General features: G+C 41.8%; 1 protein-coding gene across 2 annotated transcripts in view; it reads left to right on the forward strand.

The window, feature by feature from the left end:
- ASTN2 (astrotactin 2) overlaps positions 1–1,932 on the forward strand; it is a 349,199-nt gene extending 347,267 nt beyond the window's left edge. For both annotated transcript variants that reach the window (XM_083161032.1, XM_083161033.1), the window contains one exon: positions 1,267–1,932. In XM_083161032.1, the coding sequence (XP_083017158.1) occupies positions 1,267–1,504 (238 nt within the window). In that variant the 3' untranslated portion in view covers positions 1,505–1,932. The remainder of the gene's footprint in view (positions 1–1,266) is intronic.
- The last annotated feature ends 15,545 nt before the right edge of the window (positions 1,933–17,477 follow it).

Genomic DNA, 17,477 nt, shown 5'->3' on the forward strand with positions numbered 1-17,477 from the left:
TCAGGACAATCGCGTGCCTGAAACGGGGCATGGCCTCACATGAATGCTACAGGCCACACCCCCATTTTCCAAAACGGGAGCATGGCCACTGCTGTGTAAGATGCTGGCCATGCCCCTGCCCCTCTCCCTCTCATGCACACAGAGTCTATGGCAGAGGCAGGCAGGGGGGACTGCTAACTGCCCCCCTCACTTGGGACACTGCCGGGGGCAGGTGCTGGACAATCCCAAAAAATAGGACTGTCTTGCAAAAAGCGGGACCTTTGGGAGGTATGGAATATGATAGAAATTAGGTATATAAATGATGCTGGGCTGAGTGGGCTCACATACAATACCTTTCCATACTACAATACTTCTGCATACAGGGTGTTCAGAAAGTCACTGTTCACTTATGTGTATTTATAAACACACATGTTTCAATATATAATGCCTGATGTAAAAACGGATGATAATTAAAAACAATGTTGAAAATGACCACCGTTAGTATCAAGACAGGCTTAGATCCTTTTTATTTTGTTTCTAAACACCTCTATCAGTTGCTCGTATGGAATAGAATGATTGCTGTTATCGGTGCTTTCAAGTCATCCAGTGTGCCCGGCTGAGCTTGATACACTGCAGATTTTGCTGCTCCCCATAGATAAAAGTCTGGTGGATTGAGATCTGGTGAGCTTGGTGGTCACCTGAGTTTCGAAATAATGGGATCTCCAAAAAATAAGTTTAATAACTGCATAGATCTGTGAGATGTGATCTGTGAGATCCTGTTGAAACCATGAGTAATTGTATTTCATCACTTGTCATCTGACTGATGAAGGGGTACAGAATCTCCAAAAATTAGCTCTCTTGATTGTGTTGGGAATTTTTTTAGCAAATCGCTGTTGCATCACATCTGTGTATCTATCCTCTTTTCGGAATACGTGTTTGATGAGCCATACACCTCTAATACATGGCCATCCTTGCTAACTGTGATGTTCACACAAGTGATCCATTGCAGGTGAGAACACAGCAGCGGATCACAGACGCATGTTGAAGGCATCTATTAACACAAGATACCTCCTTTAGCATTAACGTATTTTCACACTGCTTCAGTGTCCAAAGACAAAGCGGTGATGCAAACTGTATCCATGTATGACTCACCACATTGGTCCACTATACACAAATATTTATTTTAGAAAATAAGCAGCTCTTTAGTATGAAGCTACTCAGTTTAGTTTGATAGTTTACTGTGGAATTCTTTTACATTTTATGTAATTATGTTTTTACTTTTTTTAGGAAAGCCCACCTGGTTCTCAGAAGGTTAGAAAAAGTGAGTAGTCATTGCTCTGGACTTCTGCGAAGTACCCACATCCAACGGCGCATAGACAACATTCCTTACCTAATATGTCACAGCGAGGACCTCCGAACATCAGGTTTGGTTTTGTACAGCATTTTGAGGGACAGTAAATTTACATGTGAAGAAAAAATGGTATCAATGCCTCGTAATACTTATGGAGATGCAAAAGGTCGATGAGTGTGGCCAAGAATCCTCACCCTACTCTGGATGGACTGGCAAGAGCATTCATGGTCATGCCAAGGTTATGTCGAAAGCAGCCAAGAAAATGGTCATAGCAACTTTTATAAGCTAAGGACAGATAAGGTGCTATGAAGATACATATCCATTTTTAAGAACCTTACTGGACAAAGACATTTTTTCTTTTAATACATATTTTGTTAAAAGCCCAAGATGAGTACCAGCAAGGCACTGCTATACAACTTACTCCTTGGATGGAGTTGTACCCAATCTAATATTTTAATTTTCCTTTGATTTTCCAATTTATGTGGAAATGATGCAGGGAATTTTATAATTTTTTTTCTTGCTTTTGTAGTTCACTTAACCTGCTCAATTTTGTGTGTATAGTTCTAAACCTGTGTGCATTAAACATCTTCCTACGGTACAAATATTGTGTCCACTCTCTGTTTTAGCACTGCTGCTATTACTCCATTCTGTTACATGTTTTTAATATAATGAAAAGTAGCAAATAATATAAAGAATCAAACTACAGTATATTAACTGAAATCAGTATACTAAAAAATAGAGTATGGAAAACAAATATAAAAAAGTATCAAGTGCAGAAATAGAAAAAAAATCTATGTTTGTAATGGGTAAATAAAAATAGATTAAGAGAGTCTGTCAGGCATCAAATGTAAACCTCATTCACCCTTTGAAGGTAATTTACTAAAGGTAAAGTTGCCATTATGCCCAGTGTGTATGGACAGCGATGACCGATGTAATCGCTGGGGGAAAGCTGCTCAGTGCATGCACACTCTGTGGCTCTCCCCCTGCCCGGTGCTGTCAGTGCAAAGCCGTCCTCAAAGCCGCTCATCTGCTGGTAATACCAGCAGATGAGCAGTTTTCCCAGCAATGATGCGGGAGCGGGCAGCAGCGCTCATCGCCGGGCCATACATGCCGGGCCATACCCTTGCTGTTTTGAGTGGCTTTCAGCTCAAAGTCGCCCAGTGTGTATCGGCCTTAAGTGAGCTCAAACTATTTTGATTTGCACCTACTGCAGTAAAATTTTTGCAAGGGAGGATTTAGGGAGGTCTACACATTGCATTTTAGCAGAATACAGTTGAACAGGATCCTGTTTAGCAGGATGTAGCTCCTTGTGTCTACACATTGCATTTTATCAGGATGCAGCAGGTTTGTGTATATATCATCTTCAGTAAGCAAACCTGCTAAACATCTCCTGTTCAACTGTATCCTGCTTAAACGCAATGTGTAGATACAGCCATAGATTTAAATGTGCATCATCCTTCCTGCCAAACAGGTCCCTTTAAAAGGGACCTGTCAAAATGCAATGTGTAGATGCAGATTTAGGGGTCAGATTACCCCTAGGCTTACAATTACCCTTCGGAAAAATAGATGACAATCGAGACTGCGCTCAGAGCGGCTATCAAGTGGAAATATCAGGGATAGGGGGTCGCCAAACCCTCTAGAACAAATACAGAGAAACAATCAGATATCTCCTCTCAAAACAGCGCTCTTACCACCTCTATATTATTTTAGGGGGATGATTTTAAGAGTTCTCAGTTTCCTGTTCTTTTCGAGTTTTCTTCCCGCATCAAAGACATAGGAAAAAAATGAAAAGAGTACAATAGTGTAGCAAGTCTATGTGTAGATGCAGATTTAGGGGTCAGATTACCCCTAGGCTTACAATTACCCTTCCCCCAAGTCTAGATGCCTCAAGACTGCCAAAGCAGCCCTAACCAAACCCTACAACCACCTCCTGGACCACAATTTGCTGCCCATTTTCTATAAGTTGAAAAATACCCAAATACAAAATAAAAAAATCATTGAAACTTTAGGTGCTAAAATGGTTTCTATAATATAATACAATAAGATAACTTATACAATTAAATAAATATATGTAAAAAAAAACTACTTAAAAAAAAAAACTAAACTAAAATAAATTTAACAAACTTATATTGTGGAATTCAGGCATGCCTAACCTGCGGCTCTCCAGCTGTTGGGAAACTATGCATCCCAGCATGCACTGCTACAGTTCTGGCACCTGGAAAAACTGTGGCAGGATATGCTGGGACATGTAGTTTACACAACACCCTGAGAGACAGGATGAGTAAGTACTCATATACTGTACACATATAGGGCCAGATGTATTCAACTTCAAAAAGTGGAGAGTGATAAACAACCAGCCAATCAGCTCCTACCTGTCATATTTCAAACCCAGCCTGCAACATGTCAGTTAGGGGCTTATTGGTTGGCTGTTTATCACTCTCCATTTTATCACTTTTTGAAGTTTGATACATCTGGCCCTCAGTAATAGAAAATGTAAAAATATCCCATATACAGATGGAGCCGGCCACATCCTTGCAGTGGATGGCGATTCTACCGCCATCCACCGCTAGCAGCCGGCTACCGCCAGGGGCGCGCGCGCACGAAATGCACATGCAATCTGTGTCAATGGAGCTCGGCGGGGGTCCCCGCCATCGCCACTGGTCAGCATCTCCCTGAAGCGGAGACGGGCAGGGAGACGCTGCCCAGCCGCCGTGATACTGGGACGCGCGTGCTTCCCAGTCTCTATCGCCGGTGAAAGGCATCTGGCGAGTGCCGGCCAAAGATAAGGCCCGCTCCATCTGTACATGAAGGGAAAGCCAAACAAATGTGATTCATTTCACCATCAGGATAAAACCCCTTATGATAAGAATGTGTCAGAGATGTGTAAATGTAGCAATTAAAATCAAATTTGCATGTCTTTTCCCAATCCACTCTTATTCACTCCAGTTGATGATGATCACACTTGTTGGGGAATGGGAAATCTAGAAAGCAATATCGAGTGTTTACATTTCTAAATGGTTTTATTTACACAAAATCATATATACAGTAGTAAAATTATACAGTAAGTCATGCAACGTATTAAATCCTAAAATGTTTGATGCTGGATTACAAGTAGAAGTCAAATGTAAATAGATCTATTCAGAAATGCAGGGTTGGGGAGTTACAGATCTTATTTTACAATTTTTTATTTTTTTACAGATCTTTTTTTACAATTTGAATTCTAGTCTGCAGGGCAATCCTATCTCTCTCTTCATCTCCAGTGTGTACCATCCAATGGCAGAACTTCTGGGTTACAAGTTTGAAACCAAAAGTTACAGTATTTTTTTGGTGCATAATTACACGAATATAAACATTGATAAGAAGCATAGGATGCAACGGGTAATTACATTCAGGGTATGTCCAAAATACAGTTAGTGCTATGAAAACGTATCCACGGACTGACTGTGTCGCAGCGAGGACAAATCGGATATTTCATCCATTGGTGATACACAAATATATTTTTCATAAGTGTAAAGTATACCAACTTACCAGATGAGACCGGTGGCACCCCAACCTCAGGTGACGCCCTGTACAGGTGGAGATGCGCCTTCTGCATGTTTGCTGGCAAAAAGAGGCATAGCCTTAAGTAGCATAACCTTGTGGTTAGGGGGTGTGGCCTAATTGCTGAGTCCCCAGTTTTTGGCACAGATTATCCAGAAAACCATAGTTTATGCTAAAAGCACTACTGGGGACATCTGTAACTGGCACTACTGGTGACATCTGTAACTGGCACTACTGGTGACATCTGTAACTGGCACTACTGGTGTCATCTGTAACTGGCACTACAAGGGACATCTGTAACTGGCACTACTGGTGACATCTGTCACTGGCACTACTGGGGACAAGATATGTAACTGGTACTACTGGGGACATCTGTAACTGGCACTACTGGGGACATCTGTAACTGGCACTACTGGGAACAAGATGTATAACTGGCACTACTGGGGACATCTGTCACTGGCACTACTGGGGACAAGATATGTAACTGGTACTACTGGGGACATCTGTAACTGGCACTACTGGGAATATCTGTAACTGGCACTACTGGGAACAAGATGTATAACTGGCACTACTTTGGACTTCTGTAACTGGCACTACTGGGGACATCTGTCACTGGCACTACTGGGGACAAGATATGTAACTGGTACTACTGGGGACATCTGTAACTGGCACTACTGGGGATATCTGTAACTGGCACTACTGTGAACAAGATGTGTAACTGGCACTACTGGGGACATGATATGTAATTGTTGTTACTGGGTACATCTGTAACTGCCACTGATGGGAACATGATATGTAACTGGCACTACTGGAGACATCTGTAACTGGCACTACTCGGGACATCTGTAACTGGCATTACTGGGTATATGTAATTGGTATTACTGGGGACATCTGTAAATGGCACTACTGGGGACATTGTATGTAACCGGCACTACTGGGAACATCTGTAACTGGCACTACTGGGGACATTATATGTAACTGGCACTACTGGGAACATAAGTAACTGGCACTAAATACTGTATGTGCAAGAAAATGATGGCTTAGCATTAAGGTTCAGTGCCTGAGATTGTACACAGACTTTGTCTAATGTTTTGAATCCTTGGGGGTGATTCGGGTTTGTTTTCAGAAGCCAAATCCTTCTTTAATGGACAAAACCATGTGCACCGCAGGCGGGGGTGTAATATGCGCAGAGAGAGAGTTACATTTGGGTGAGTTATTTTGTTTCTGTAAATATCGGCGGCTTTATTTTTACACTGCACTTTCAGTTTTAATACCCCACCCATATGTAACATCTGCCCCACCTGTAGTGCACATGGTTTTGACCATTAGAGAGAGAGTTTGCTTTTGCGAGGACCTGAATTAGGACCCTTGTTTCATGCACAAATAAAACATATTTGTGTATATTTCATATGTTTGTTCAACATACTGTATATACATTTTGTGTTTACACATGGGTCCTGTCCTCAAGATACCTTTTAAATATTAAAATATTCTGAAATATGGAATAATCTACTTGTCCGGAGCATTTTTGGATAAGGGATACTCAACCTGTATGAAGATAAAGAATTATTACTTGCTAACATAAAGTTGTAATATCTCCATGTATCCAACGTTGAAAAAGGTTGATCTTGTTCCAAACATTTTGGTAAACTACTGTACTTGGAAACTATGGTTACATTTGTCTTTCTTTATATTCAACTAAACAATATGATCTCATCCTCCATTCCAAAAAAAGTTAGGTTTTACTTAAGAAATAAATTGTTCCAATACAATAGAATGAAAGATAATTTGAGTTATGCCCTTTTTAGATTATTTTCTAAAGGACCATCCATAGTTTAGTTAGCAGAATGTTCATTCTAACAACCTTAAACTGTCCTCCTGGATTTGCCTGATGAAGAAACACCAGTCCTTAGAATTAATAATGTTCATTGCTCAACAATATAAAGAATGAGAACAACATGTACTGACTCCATGAATAATCAGATGTCCTTTGTTTTCCACTAGTTCTCCATTGAATAAATAGAGGGCTATTATCATTAGAACACATAATAACATGTCAACAAGCTTTTTATGTTTGTAAAATGTGATGGAAGATTTTCTTTAAAATGCTTTAATAAAATTGTTTATTATTTAGATATTTACCTCCTTGAATCTGCTTTCAATTTCAATGATGTGCACATATATATATATATATATATATATATATATATACACACACAAATAGAGGAGTAGGTCGGCACTCTCAAAGTCCACTGCATGAACTGTTTTGCCCGGGTGCCGACAGCAGGACGTGCTGACACGGCTAAATACAATACTGATGAGCAGCGGCACTCCTAGGACTTGATAAATAATAATCACAGACACAGGGAAGGTCTATCGATGTTTCGGTTTATGGTAACTGTTTTCAAGATACCATTGCTCCCTCGAAACTGTTGACAACAATGACCTGATTTTGCACCTTATTTTTGTGATGTTTTTGATTTAATACAATTCACCTTTAACTAAATCCGGAGAGTGCCGCCTCCTGATTTCACCTTTGTGGATCCAAAGCCAGTTCACCCCGGTGCTTGGTATTTTCGTCCAGAGTGCCAGACCACCCGACCATTATATATATATACATTATATATATATATATATATATATATATATATATATATATAAAATACTGGTGAATTGGCACTCACTTTTAATGTCCACTTTATGCCCAGGTGCCTTCAGGAGGTCAGAATATATAAAGACTTGCTGATTGAACACTGAGGAGCACACATGCACTTTTAGCCAGGAATGGTTACCAACCTTGCTATGTAAAATATCACCTAAGGAGATTGAAAAACCCACAACCTTAAGGTGGTTGTCCTTTGTCCTTTTTAAAAAAACTTTTGGTCTACTTTGAATCTATTTGTAGACATTCCATTGGCCCGTCAATATTATTCTTTTAGGGTACGCATCAGGTACCTTCACACAGAAGCCAGTGAAATTATAAACAGCATATGAGTAAAATTATTTTCAGTGGATATAAAACCTTCACTCACTAGTTACAGATAGTATTCGTTATATGTATTTTCACAAATTACTCCTGAGGCTCCACCCACTTTGAACAGTGAGACCTCAAATAAAAGAGCTGAGAGATTTTATGGTACTTGTGTATTATCATGGCGCCCATGCCCGCGGTTTACATACTCTAGCAGAATTCGTGATTTTCTGGCCATTTGTCAGAGAATATGAAAGATAACTCACAAACTTTTCTTTCACTCATGGTTAGTGGTTGGGTGAAGCCATTTATTGTCAAACAAGTGTGTTTACTCTTTTTTAAATCATAATGACAACAGAAACTGCCCAAATGACTCTGATCAAAAATGTACATACCCCAGTTCTTAATACTGTGTATTGCCCCCTTTAACATCAGTGACAGCTTGAAGCCTTTTGTGGTACTGTATTTGTGGATGAAGCTCTTTATTTTCTCAGATGGTAAAGCTGCCCATTCTTCTTGGCAAAAAGCCTCCAGTTCTTGTAAATTCTTGGGCTGTCTTACATGAACTGCACGTTCCAGATCTCCCCAGAGTGGCTCAATAATATTGAGGTCAGGAGACTGAGATGGCCACTTCAGAACCTTTACTCCAGAAAATCACAAATTCTGCTAGGGTATGTAAACTTATGAGCACAACTGTATATATATATATATATATATATATATATATATATATATATATATATATATATATATATATATATATATAGCAAGGTGTGTGTTGACCTGGCACTCCCCCAGCTGGTCAGGGACCCAGGTGCCTTCTGGAACAGTTCTTTGCCTACTCCTATATATATATATATATATATCTATATATATAGTTGTAATCCTGGCACTCAGTCTGAATGAGCAAAGACTTGGGTGTCCCTCTATCCTTGCACGGCGGCAGGAAATGTAGACAAATCACAGCAGAGGGCACTCACAAGATTTTTAAGCTGCACGGCGGCAGGCTAGCAATAAGTATCACAACTGACACAAGGAGTAGTGAGTCAACGTTTCGGGCTGGTCGCCCTTTATCAAGACATGATTAAGGGCGACCAGCCCGAAACGTTGACTCACTACTCCTTGTGTCAGTTGTGATACTTATTGCTAGCCTGCCGCCGTGCAGCTTAAAAATCTTGTGAGTGCCCTCTGCTGTGATTTGTCTATATATATATATATATATATATATATATATATATGTACAAGGAAGGTCTGGCACTCCAGTGCCAACAGGTGATGGCACAAGTATATTTGCCCGGGTGCTTACATGGGGGTCACAGCGTACTCCAATATAGCATAGTAAGAATGTGTCACTCCAGGGGCTTTACCAAAAAGTAGTTTATTGGTGCATGTCAACGGCGTTTCGGGATGTATCCCGTCATCAGGACAATTACCAAAAGAATAAAGAAACTGCATTATATACATACCGGCATGTGTAGACTCCCCCCTCCTTCTGGCGGCTCTCTGTCCCGTTCCCCGCTCCGACTTCCGGATCTGGACCCGGAAGTGACGCGTTCCCGGTCGGTGGAACGCAAACCAGAGGTTGGGCGAGTCCTGTGAAAAAGCATCAACAAGCTTTATTATTCTCAAACAAACAATGTCATCAGCGCGATTGCTGCTGATGTCCACAATGTTACTACGTACAGACAAAGTGTATACCATAGAAAACGGCGTGTCAAACAAATATTGTATCACAATAATTGCATATTAAAAAACATCTATCAAGCAGATACAAATGGGTATGTGGGATATATTCCTATATAATATTAAGATGAAACGTGTCCAATAGTACACCACCAGGAGGCAGTCTAAGCCCATACTGAATGTCCGAGCTCAACTGACACCTATAAAGAATATGGCTCTTTGAAGCCCGAAAAAAATCTAACAATGAAAAGAGGTGGAAATATACGAGTAAGTACTTGTGGTGATGTGCTATATGGCATATTATAAAGAAATAATATGAAGGAATAATAAACAAATATAAAAATGAGAAATATTAATAAAAAATATTAATGTAAATAAGCAGCAATAGTGTCTGGAACAGATCAAAAATAAGTGCAATAAAACAGTGAATAAAAATCTGACAAACACAATGTTACTGATACATGGGCCAGGGGGGATAAGTCATACACTCCTATATTTTTCAAAGAAAACAGCTGTCATTAATGGCCTTATTTAAACCCTCTGGATTTACAGTTTTAAATCTAAAAATCTATTCACATTCATGTCTAAGTAACATTTTATCTCTATCGCCACCCCTATTAGGGGGTGGCACATGGTCTATCATGCGATAGCGTAAGTGTGCCATGTTATGACGTGCTTGTGGAAAATGGCGGGCCACCACCTGTTCGCTGGTGCAAGACAACAAGGCTGCTTTGATCGCCACCCTGTGCTGGGCCATTCTTTCTTTGAACTGTCTTGCTGTCTTGCCCACGTAATACAATTCACATGGGCAAGACAGCAAGTAAACCACGTATCTGGAGCTACATGTAAGGGGATATCTGATTTTCAGTGTAATGCCCTTGTGAGGGTGCGCAAATTAGTCACCCGCGATTAAGTAACCACAGGTGGCACACCCTATACATCGATAGCACCCAGGTTTCTTTGTTAGTAAATGGTCAGTGTTCTTTTTAGGTCTATCACTAATATCCATTTTGACCACTAAATCTCGAATATTAGGTCCTCTCTTGTAACTGGGCATTAGCTTCGATTTAAACAAACCTCTCAATTCAGTATCTGTATTGGCTATTGGCCACAGGGCCTTTACATTGGAAACAATTTCAGGGGTCTGGGTTGAATACTGAGTTACCCATGTCATGGTGTTAGACATCTCTTTAGATTTAATTTGATCAATTAGTAGTTCTTCCCGAGTCTTGGTACAAGCCTTTTCTCTAGCCTTTATGAGCTCCTTGATGGGATACCCTCTCTATTTAAATTTGAGTGTCATTTCTTCAAGTTGGATGTTACGGGTATCTACCTCGTTGTTAATCCGACATACCCTCAAAAATTGCGAGTACGGGAGCCCTGCTTTGGTATATTGGGGATGAAAGCATATTGTTCCTGTCAGTGGGTTTTGAAAATAATTGGGTTTTAATCTTGCCCTGTTCTATGGTAATTTGTACATCCAAAAAATTTACCGTATGGGTGTCCAAGACAAAGGTGAGTTTGACAGGGCTAGCAGAAGCATTGTGCTCCTCTAGTAGTTTGATGAGGATGTCTTTGGGACCTGTCCAGAACATCAAAATATCATCGATATATCGCAGATATAACTAGACATATCAATGAATTTCGGTTTTAGCGAAGAATAACTCCTTTTCTACCTGATGCATGTACACATTGGCATACACAGGTGCTGCCGCTGATCCCATGGCACACCCTTTGCTTTGATTGTAAAATTTTTTATCATGCATAAAATAGTTGTGTGTTAATGTGAATTCCAATATTTTAATGAAAAAGTTGATGTCAGGGCCGATATAATCGGTATTGTCGGTAATCAACAACCGAACCGCTTCCAAACCCGCCTGATGCGGGATACAGGTGTACAGATTGCTGACATCAATACACACTAACACTAAACCATCAGGGACCTGGGAGATGGAATTCAATTTTTGTAGCAGACTGGTAGTATCTTTGAGATAGGTATCAGTCTTTTGAATACATGCCTGTAGATGGTGGTCAATCAACATTGCTAGAGGCTCACACAGAGACCCAAGGGCCAAAATGATCGGACGACCCGGGGTCCTCTGTGCATCCTTATGGATTTTAGGCAATGTGTAGAACAGCGGTATTTGGGGAGTGGTTTTAAGTAAACGTTCCTTAATTTCCTTAGAGATGGTGCATTTCTCTACCGCATTGTTTAAGATTTTATTAAGTTCCTCCAAATATTGTGAGGTGGGGTCTTTGATGAGGGGAAGGTAGGTGTTAATGTCCAATAGTTGGCGGTCACATTCGGCACGATAATCCGATATGTCCTGGATTACTATGGACCCTCCTTTGTCCGCTCCTCTTATTGTGATGTCATCTCGTTCCCCTAATTTGCATAGAGCAAGTCTTTCTGCACTGGTGATGTTAGGATAACTTCTGGAGGTCATGTTGGTACAGGCCATATCCATCATCCGTGAAAATGATTTGATGATTTGTGTAGAGACAGAGTACACTCACCAGGTTGTCTTCATTAAAGTAATATCAAACCTTTATTATGTCATCTATTAAAATTGATAGTCAGGTCGACGTTTTGAGTCACTGGGTCAAGACAGTCAAAGTCAGTTGTCCGCTCCATGCACCATAAACACATCAGCACAAGTGACCACCTTAAGTACCAAAGTGCAGCACCAGACTCCTCCCCTTGAGTACACAGGTATTGAGTAAAAATACATTCAGCCCTCTCAGAATGTCTCACACAATTAAAACATATTTTAACCTAAATATGACATAAACCAGAACTTACATATTGTAGGGAGAGTCACCACATCTTTCTCAGCGCCTTCTCACGCTTGTGGCATACCATTAATCGGCGTGTGTTCCACTGGGCTATACTTCCACCACATACTGTGTTCCACACACCGGAAGTTCTGGAAATGCATCGCATCAATATTATGTGTAGTCACGGTAACAATCTCCATTATTGTAAAGCTGTTCTGCGGGCACAATTGTCACTTAGAGAAAGGAATCTGTTTTCTATTTACTTGTGGTTTAGTTAGGGACTGTACTCAGTCATCACATGGTTTACATATTCCATATCAAAGAACCATCAGAGTAAAAACAGCTGGCAACAGATGTCGACCCTGTCGACATGTAGGAATCCTCCAGTCGACCATAGACGTCAACCATGACCTTAACCCCAAGTGGTATTTCATGCCCTACCATCCACTAGGGCATTGTGGGAGAATAAAATATTGTGCCAAGTGCAGCAAGGCACCGTGCCCAAAGCATTGTGAGTGAAGCGAGCGATGGTAGGGGAGGCGGTGCACTGGAAACTGTGTCCATGTCGACTGTGTAGACATTCGGGTAAAAAAACTGTGAAAACCCCCATGTCGACCTTCTGTCGACCTAGACACGCTCAACCTAATGCTTGTGTCGACCTATTGACCTGTCGACCTACACCCATGTCGACCTTTCCCCATGTCGACATTTCCCCATGTCGACCTAATGGTGTGGACGTAATGCTTTTTGACCAATATGCTGTAGACCAAATGATCCCAACCTACCCTGGTGAGGCAATATCAAATTATAAAAAAAGTGAAAAATCCAAAAGGAAAAAAATATCAAAAATAGCAGAAAGACTCTCATTTTTTTTTCATTGAGGTCTTTTGGGGCCACCATGTCCAAATGCTGGATCCAAAATACCTCTTTTCTTAGTAGTGCCAATCCTCGGCCAGTGCAAATCTGATTGATGAGCGATGTTGATTCATTCTCTCTCTCATCATTCTGATTGTCTTTCTGACATACTGTACATATAGCCTCATGGGTAACGTAGGAAATATATAATGTGGTCCAGTAGTCAGTGCAATTTGTATTTCGGAAAATGCAGCAGCCTCTTCTTCTCTCCTTCTTGTGCACAGAGCAGCAGCTGTCGGTGTCACAGTCTGGGTCACCTGTAGCACCGCCCACCCCCGGGTCCCGTCTTGCCATGCCCCCTCCGAGTCCCACAAAGCTCCGTCCCCCCATGTAGCTCCACCTCCCAGCCGGGAGTGTCAGGCAGCTGAGCTGGGGGGTGAGGGGAAATGGAGGATAGTTGCTGCCGGGCCTGGCCATCATATGCAAAAGTATTAATGCCGGCGGCATTTGATCCTCCACATCGGGTGGGGGTCCGGGTTGATTCCAGAGGGGGCGGGAATGTAGGAATCCTCCAGTCGACCATAGACGTCAACCATGACCTTAACCCCAAGTGGTATTTCATGCCCTACCTTCCACTAGGGCATTGTGGGAAAATAAAATATTGTGGCAAGTGCAGCAAGGCACCGTGCCCAAAGCATTGTGAGCGAAGCGAGCGATGGGAGGGGATTCGGTGCACTGGAAACTGTGTCCATGTCGACTGTGTAGACATTCGGGTAAAAAAACTGTGAAAACCCCCATGTCGACCTTCTGTCGACCTAGACACGCTCGACCTAATGCTTGTGTCGACCTATTGACCTGTCGACCTACACCCATGTCGACCTTTCCCCATGTCGACATTTCCCCATGTCGACCTAATGGTGTGGACGTAATGCTTTTTGACCAATATGCTGTAGACCAAATGATCCCAACCTACCCTGGTGAGGCAATATCAAATTATAAAAAAAGTGAAAAATCCAAAAGGAAAAAAATATCAAAAATAGCAGAAAGACTCTCATTTTTTTTTCATTGAGGTCTTTTGGGGCCACCATGTCCAAATGCTGGATCCAAAATACCTCTTTTCTTAGTAGTGCCAATCCTCGGCCAGTGCAAATCTGATTGATGAGCGATGTTGATTCATTCTCTCTCTCATCATTCTGATTGTCTTTCTGACATACTGTACATATAGCCTCATGGGTAACGTAGGAAATATATAATGTGGTCCAGTAGTCAGTGCAATTTGTATTTCGGAAAATGCAGCAGCCTCTTCTTCTCTCCTTCTTGTGCACAGAGCAGCAGCTGTCGGTGTCACAGTCTGGGTCACCTGTAGCACCGCCCACCCCCGGGTCCCGTCTTGCCATGCCCCCTCCGAGTCCCACAAAGCTCCGTCCCCCCATGTAGCTCCACCTCCCAGCCAGGAGTGTCAGGCAGCTGAGCTGGGGGGTGAGGGGAAATGGAGGATAGTTGCTGCCGGGCCTGGCCATCATATGCAAAAGTATTAATGCCGGCGGCATTTGATCCTCCACATCGGGGTGGGGGTCCGGGTTGATTCCAGAGGGGGCGGGGCTGAGGACAGTGAAGGCTACTGCAGTATGAGGATTTTTTTCCTATCTACAGCAGCACAAATCTTTGCAGGTGCTCTGGGCCTATTTTGAAGTGTGGGCCTGGAGCTGCAGCTCCATCAGGCCCATTGTCAATCCGGCCCTGCACACGGTCACTTTTACCGGGAAATTCATGCAGTAGGAGCGGCTGTTGGTGGGCACAGTTTGTATTGAAATAATCCATAATTCAGGCTGATCCGGCCAAATGATGGAAATACTGTAAGTCACAAGATGTCCAATCCAGCAACCAGTGCAGGCTATTGGATTTACATCGAACGCCTGAGAATTTGCAGGCTAGGCAATTATTGATAGACTACGCATGTGTAAGGCTTGTAGTATGAATGCGCAAGGCCATCCTGCGATAAATGCCTGCCATTTTTTTTTAATCGTTGGCCGTTTGCAAGGTGGTTGACACGAATCCGGGGCTTGGGAATGTGGGGGTGGGTTACCGAATGTTTTCTGGTACTGCCACGGTAGAGGCTATGCTTAAAAAATTATGGTTAGGAGCTAGTTGCTTGGTACTTCATCTCTGTCTACTTTATCTCTCTTGGGCCCTTATTCTGATCGGTGCGGCCGGATCCGAATATGCGGCCAGGACCGTGCGTGCGAAACCCCGCCTTCCATACGGATCGCCAACTCCGTCCGTACGCGGTAAGAAGCTGGCCGAACGGACCGCACGTGTATTTTTCATGGAATACGCCTCCTCCATCTCAGGGAACCTCCCCCATCATTCGATGGTCGCAGACCATCGAATGCAGGACCGAGTGGTCCACCAGCTCCCGCAACCTCAGACCACATGGACATTTTTCCGTGCAAAAGCAGGGATCTAGGCGGGCAGCTGACATCCGGCGATGGCATATGTCCGCCCCCTACACGTGCGTCACGGCCGCATTACCATACGTACGCCCAGCGTTTGCATGGGAACGCCCATGAAACGCGGGTGTATGCATATGGTAATGAGCCCAAATAGCCCTTCACGCCCCTCTCCACCCCCTGTTCGGAGTGTTCACATTTCATGCGGGATTTGGCCGTACGCCCCGCTCGCACATGCGCAGAGACGCCTCTGCACATGCGCAGACACAAAACATTGGCGGTACAAACGCACGCGGATATTACCGCACCAACCAGAATAAGGGCCTTGAAGACTTAGGGGGTATTTCATTAAGTGCCCTTTTTTTGATCAGTCAAAAAAATTGCACTATCCGACGTTTTTTGGTGAAATATACATTTGACCTATTCAATTTAACTGCCCGTTTTTCCGACTAATCGAAAAATCTGGCATGAGCAATTCACTGATCCTTTGACTAAAAATCAACTGAAAAAGGATGCAATAGAATAATAAGTCCATTTTATTATGTCTAGCTGAAAAGAAAAACAGACTTAATTGAATACCCCCTGTAATCTGTCATGAAAATATCCAGGCAAGTGAGTGTTCAGTGTCAAACATATTTTAACTTTAATGTACTAAGGAGAGGTTAATTGACAGTGAACTTTCTTTATCACAGTGGTCGATATGTTGTCTTGTTCAAACAATAAACACAGTTTAGTAACCTGTCCGTATTAGTTATTCATTATGTAAAGTCATTTTGGTTATGTCAGGAAAATGACAGCGGGATCCCGATGGTCAGATCCCAAAGGTAATTACTTAAGGTTAGGCACTTGGGGGAAGCTAGAGGTTAGGGGCATGTTGTGGCTTCTCACAAGGGGAGGGGGGGCGGGGAGTTCTTACTGTGGGAAGGTATGGTAAGGGTTAGACTTGGGGGAGGGGGGTTATGGTTACAATATTTTTGGATTAGGACATTTGGGATACAGTGTGTACAATATATTTATGTTTTTTTTTACTGTACTTAATGTGTAAAGAAATTGTTAGTTCTAAATACATTAACCTGTTTATCTTAGTAATTACAGACAAAGGTGGTCTATGTACTAAGCTTTAAGAGAGATACAATGGAAAAAGAGAAAGTACCAATCTACCCGATCCTACAGTAAATGTAATTTCTCAAACACAGCTGGTTACGTGGCAGTTTGGCTGGTATTTTTTTTCTCTTCACTTTATCTCTTTTAGACACCTTAGTTCTTAATAATAATTTTTTTGTGTTGAATATATGCAAAATATTGTTTTTATATGATCTATACAAATTACATTTCACTTGATGTTTATTATAGACTTGACCAAATCTATTTTTTATCCAAATTGTTATCCAAATCTATTTAATTGTTTACCAGCCACCAACTTCCGATTTCTTCAATGCCCACCCCTAATTGCTTTTTTGTTTAGCCAGCTGGTCATGGGTTCTTTCTAGGATAAATCACTATAATTATCTTTACTGTACCGAACCAAGATTCTGGTGGAGGATTTGTGTCAGACGAGGATAGCAGGTAGGTAAAAAGAGCATACAATGAAAGTCATTTCTAGACATGTAATTTTAATTTGTCGATTTAATAGGATGAGAGATTCAGAAAGTGAGAGATTTGATAAGAAATCTCCAGTTTTCTTAAAGCGGCAATTATTTACACTGTAAAACTAGTTTGATTTTGCCGTGTAAATGATTGCCGCTTTAAAAAAACCTGGAAATTTCTTATCAAATCTCTCACTTTCTGAATATCTCATCCTATTAAATTTCACCCCAGGTTTTGAGCGTAGATTACAAAAACAACTATTTGTTTACAAGCTGTAGGCACA

This window comes from Crinia signifera, chromosome 9 (assembly GCF_055691185.1).
Source record: "Crinia signifera chromosome 9, ASM5569118v1, whole genome shotgun sequence".
NCBI lineage: Eukaryota > Metazoa > Chordata > Amphibia > Anura > Myobatrachidae > Crinia > Crinia signifera.